The sequence below is a fragment of the Phragmites australis genome, chromosome 21, assembly GCF_958298935.1.
Source record: "Phragmites australis chromosome 21, lpPhrAust1.1, whole genome shotgun sequence".
In the NCBI taxonomy this organism is placed as follows: domain Eukaryota; kingdom Viridiplantae; phylum Streptophyta; class Magnoliopsida; order Poales; family Poaceae; genus Phragmites; species Phragmites australis.
This window is the reverse complement of record NC_084941.1, coordinates 10,590,970-10,595,975: the sequence shown is the minus strand read 5'-3', so window position 1 is coordinate 10,595,975 and position 5,006 is coordinate 10,590,970. Positions and strand designations below refer to the sequence as shown.

At 46.4% G+C, this 5,006-nt stretch overlaps 1 protein-coding gene across 1 annotated transcript; it reads left to right on the top strand.

Annotated features, from left to right (window-relative positions):
• The first annotated feature begins 1,622 nt into the window (after positions 1-1,622).
• LOC133903803 (thaumatin-like protein) lies at positions 1,623-2,827 on the top strand. Its single transcript, XM_062345264.1, has 2 exons — positions 1,623-1,737; positions 1,829-2,827. Exons 1-2 carry the CDS (start codon positions 1,668-1,670, stop codon positions 2,590-2,592), a joined length of 834 nt encoding a protein of 277 aa, XP_062201248.1. The 5' UTR covers positions 1,623-1,667; the 3' UTR covers positions 2,593-2,827.
• The last annotated feature ends 2,179 nt before the right edge of the window (positions 2,828-5,006 follow it).

Here is a 5,006-nt window from a genome sequence, read left to right as displayed (position 1 = left end):
TTGTCTAGTCTCCTCCACCTATCTGTGACTTTATAGGATGGCTGGACATAGAGCAAATTGAGGACCAGAAGCGATAGGTCGACATGAACATACAGTAGAGGAGGCAACCTTATGAACCCAGTAGTACAAGCAACATCCGGAGAAACTACGACTGAAGCGTTAGGAGGAGGAGCATATGAGAAATGTCGTGAAGGACCGCTTCGCGGCTGAATTACGCGAAGCTGAGAAGGAAATAAAACGAGAGAGGGCCCATCACGCTAAAGTGGCAGGTCCCGATGCCCTCATAAAGGGTAAATATCATAGGTGCACTCAGTAGAGCATCCTTGTAACCTAAATTATTTTTATTCCCTAAGGCAGGTTAGGTTTAGCAGCGACACACAATTAAGTTAATCTTTAGACGTACCATACATATCAACGTTTGTTGTCCTCATCTATTTATGGTTAGGGTTCCTTCATGTAGTGACAAAAAAAATTATATGTTCCATGTAATATTTATCAGCGTATGTAACCTCCGTATTGAGTTATATCATAATTGTGATTCACATCTACTATTGTTCAAGAAATTTAATTTTGTATCTTCCCAATGTTACTTTATAAAAAAAAATTATCACACAATTTTACATGTAAAGAAACGTTGACAAAATTACATCGAACCAAAATTAAGAATAAATAAAGGAAAAAATGAATCACTCTGTGAAACTGTTTAGACAACTATTTGCACAACAAATATTTTTCGCCGAACTATATCTATTATGCTAGAAAGTAAATTAATTTACAAACATGTCGCCTGTGAGCGAGCGATATAATGGTGTCGTCCGTTCAGTGGGCGATATGAAGTTCTCGCCCTATGAACAGATGAGACCTTCTCTAAGCGCCGGGGCACATAAGGTCGCACCCGTTCATCGGATGATATCTTGTTCTCGCCCGATGTACGAGCAATGGTAGCCTATTTCTACTATATATATATATATATATATATATATATATATATATATATATATATATATATACACGTTCTCTTCTTCTCAATCGTGGGGCCGGGCTTAGCAGTCTTTAGTTACAGTCAGTTTCAGACACTTGGTTCAGTCTTATGCATCTGTTTCGCACACGGCAATTTCACATGAAACAGCTCGAAAACCAGCGCGGATTCCTAGCGTGCTGTAGAGGTGGAGAATCGGCTAATTGGTTCAGCAAATCAGATCAAGCGATGGGCGGTTAAGAAGTTTCAAGATCAACAGCTGCAGGGTTTCGTCAGGTGCCCTCGCTCCTCCAACAAGGCAAGATCTACCGTGGGGGCACTGGGACTCCCCCCCCCCCCCCTTCCCCCTAATTTCTGGATATGGACGAAGAGAAGAAAAAGAGGAGGAGAAAAAAAAAACACCCTTGGTGACCTCTGGATGCACCGATGTCCTCTAGTGATCCAATCATGCTCTTGCTTTACTTCCATTGCAATGGAAGTCACACTGAACACAAAAGCTCACCTCCTAGCTGAAGCCTAAAGCTTAGTCTTAGGTCATAACTCCTCCGTTAAGAAAACGAAAAGTCTCCTCTGTGCCCTGCATCTTTACACCTACACGTATATATATATTCTCGTCCCTGCCATTCCTCATGTCTTCAGCACAGCTAAACATCGTACATTCGGAGCTAGCTAGCAGCAGCCGAGAAAGATGGCGCCACGCTACTGGTGGGCTCGTCCTCTGCTCCTCTCCTGCGCTCTCATGGCGGCTCTCGCAGCAGGTGGCCTCCGGCGTTCTGGCCCATCGTGATTGCACGTGTGTAGCTAGTTGTGCACGCCGTTCTTAGTTAATTAGTGTCATGGTGGCTGCAGGACCGACCGTGCTCGCGGAGGGCATCGTCTTCCACGTCAAGAACAGGTGCCCGTTCCCGGTGTGGCCGGCGTCCGCGCCCAACACGGCCCACCCGGTCCTCGCCGGCGGCGGCTTCTTCCTCCCGCCCGGCAGGGCGAAGCGCGTCGCGGCGCCTGCGACCTGGACCGGCCGCTTCTGGGCCCGCACCGGATGCAACTTCACCGCGAATGGCATGGGCGACGCCGCCGCGTGCCTCACCGGCGACTGCGAGGGCCGGCTCGCCTGCAACGGGTCTGTCGGCTCCCCTCCCGCCACGCTTGTCGAGGTGATACTGCACGAGGACCAGAGCAAGGGGAGCTCCTACGACGTCAGCCTGGTGGACGGCTACAACCTCCCGGTGGCCGTGTCCACCAAGCTCGCCACCGGCGCGGGCTCAAAGTGCGCCATCGCCGGCTGCGCCAAGGACGTGAACGCGGTGTGCCCGCCGGAGCTGCAGGTGACCGCTGCCGCCGGCGGCGGCGCCAGGACGGTGGTGGCATGCAAGAGCGCGTGCCTGGCGTTCGGGCTGGACGCCTTCTGCTGCCGCGGTGCGTACGCGACGCCGGCCGCGTGCCGTGGCAGCGTGTACTCGCGGCTGTTCAAGGGCGCCTGCCCGGCATACTACAGCTACGCGTACGACACAACCGCGGCCACGGCGAGCGGGTGCTACGCGCAGGAGTACGTGGTCACCTTCTGCCCCAACAGATGGGGTGAAGATCCAGCCGATCGTGTGGCCCACATTTGATGTCAGAACGTATGAGCACCTTCTGCATGTACGTAATGCTTGCAGGGCACCACAAGTATCTTTTCACATAGTATTTATGCCAAATAAAAAAAGGGGTAATGCAGGATATCTTAGAAAGCAAGATTTCAAAACGTGAAAATAAGAAAAAAATTTGCAGGGCTAGGCAGAAATTCAGAACACAAAAAGTTTCGAAAGAAGCATTTAATTGGAAGTTGGAACACATGAAATGGATTTGTTGGAGGGAAGGCCTCTTGGAAGATAGAAGGATAAATTGCTAAGTATTTTCCATACACAAGTTGTTTTGCATTTAGTTTGCATAAGAAAAAGTTGTTTCGCATTTTCAAATCATGCATGACAACGGCAGATCCAGGACTAAAATTGACTTATGGCAAAAAGTCAGAGACTTAAGAGTTGGTCTAGGTTACTAAGCGTATTTTTAATCCAAAGTAAAGAAATAAAAATAACCATATTGCAATAACACGACTACAGAAACAGTCATTTGAGCCGTCCCATCAGTACCGGTTCATAACTTCCCACACTCGATCAACGATCGAGCCGAGTTGAACCGGTACTCAGTATCAGTCCCGGCTCTTGGAACAAACCGGCGCTGATACCTCAGTGCCGGCTAGTAACCATGAATCGGTACTGATACTGAGTATTAATGTTGGTTCGTATTACGGGCCAACACTAATAACTCTATAGTCTATAAAAGGCACATTCTTCTCCCCCTAACGCCAGTGCCCCTTTCCACCACCTCACCGTCGTGCTGTCACCTCCGACCTCCTCCTTCGTGACCGAGCCCGTGGTGAGCTTCCTCGAGTCACTATCTTCCTTTAGCGCGTGTCGCTTTCCCATTTGCCCGATGCCAGCACGGGTCTCCATGTTGGCCGATTCGCAGCTGCCTGTGTGTGTTTGTCGCCGGCCAAGCCATAGCCACGCCCATCAGCCATTAGGGATTCTGTTGAGACCGCACGCTTGCGTAGATGCTGTAGGTGTTCTTAGTAGGGCTGTTTTTGCTGTCACTCGCCGTCGGCGTGTTTCTCCTCACCCATACAGCGATCACCGCCACTGGCCGCCTTCCGGCCTTCGTCATCGACCACCTATGCCTCAGGCTAGTTCGCAGGAGTGAGCTAGTGCTGATGGTGCCGCTCAGTGGCCGAGTCGTGTCGCCGTTCGCCGCCGGCAAGTCCAGGCACTATGCGCCTCCGGGCACGGGTCGATCTTGACCCGGGTCAGCGTAGCCCGGCCCTACGGTTAGTGACGGTGGTTAGCCAGCCTCGGGTGAAAAAGGAATTAGGGCCTTTTAGTAATCAGTTAATTTGGAAATTGCGAAACATAATATTGTTCAACCATTAAATCGGCTAAAACTTGCAAAATGCCTTGAAAATTAAATATAGCTCCAAAAATAGTGAAACCAATTTTTTAGCTTTGTTTTATCATGCTCTACATATTAACAATACTAGGAGCCATGATATATGTACTGAAATCCCTTTAATTATTTACATATATTTGAAATTAGGTAATTCAGAATTAATTATTGGTAAGTCCTAAATTGATGAAACCAATTTCGTTAATCTTGTTGTTAGTTTATGCCCTGTTTATTAAAAATACCCACCATCATGTTAAACAAAATTAATTTTATTTTTAGGATTAAGCTTCATTGTAAGATCAATTAATCCGGGGATTTATTAAATGATTAATAATCAAAATTAAGGAAAAATCTTTCATGCATTCAAACTCATGCCATGATGCATTGCATCTCCACTGTCATCATGTGCTGTGTGGCATCTTTCCTTGCATGTAATCGTACTCATTGCGATGCATTGTTATTTATATTTAGCAAAGAACATTTCAGAGAAATGATGAAATGAATATCTTTTATACTGTTTAACCGATTGAAAGATTATAAAATGCGTAGAAAAATAATTAGAGCTTGGAAAGAGGTGAAACTAATTTTGTTGTGTTCCATAACTAATTAAGGATAAATTCAAAAAATATTAAAATCACCTCTAAATAGATCAACATATTGAATATTAATATTGTGCTGTAGCGATAGCAAATCCACCCGCTAGTCGTAAGCGGACGTGGCAATATTTAGAAGGTGAGCCCTCCGACCCAGACCAAGTGCAGGAAGGTAATGGGCCACCTAATATGGAGCAATCAAGATGCGAGGTAATTCAATAAATTAGATATACATTTTGAAATATTGCATGGATATCATTTCATTGGTTTTTTATTGATTGCTAAAACGTAATGATAATCATAAATTTGCAGATGGTCCGAACATGGATGTACAAGTCTGAAGTCGCGGCCCAAATTTCTTTTATATTGTGGAGATCTGTGCACACTTGTTTCACATCGGTTTTAAGCCTGACTATATTCGCTGGACCGAGCATGATGAACATGAGGAGGTT

Excerpts from the sequence above, each read along its gene's own strand:
- LOC133903803 (XM_062345264.1), top strand. The coding sequence starts at position 1,668 with ATGGCGCCACGCTACTGGTGGGCTCGTCCTCTGCTCCTCTCCTGCGCT. Across the intron at positions 1,738-1,828 it reads CATGGCGGCTCTCGCAGCAG|GACCGACCGTGCTCGCGGAG; the intron begins GTGGCCTCCGGC and ends TGGTGGCTGCAG.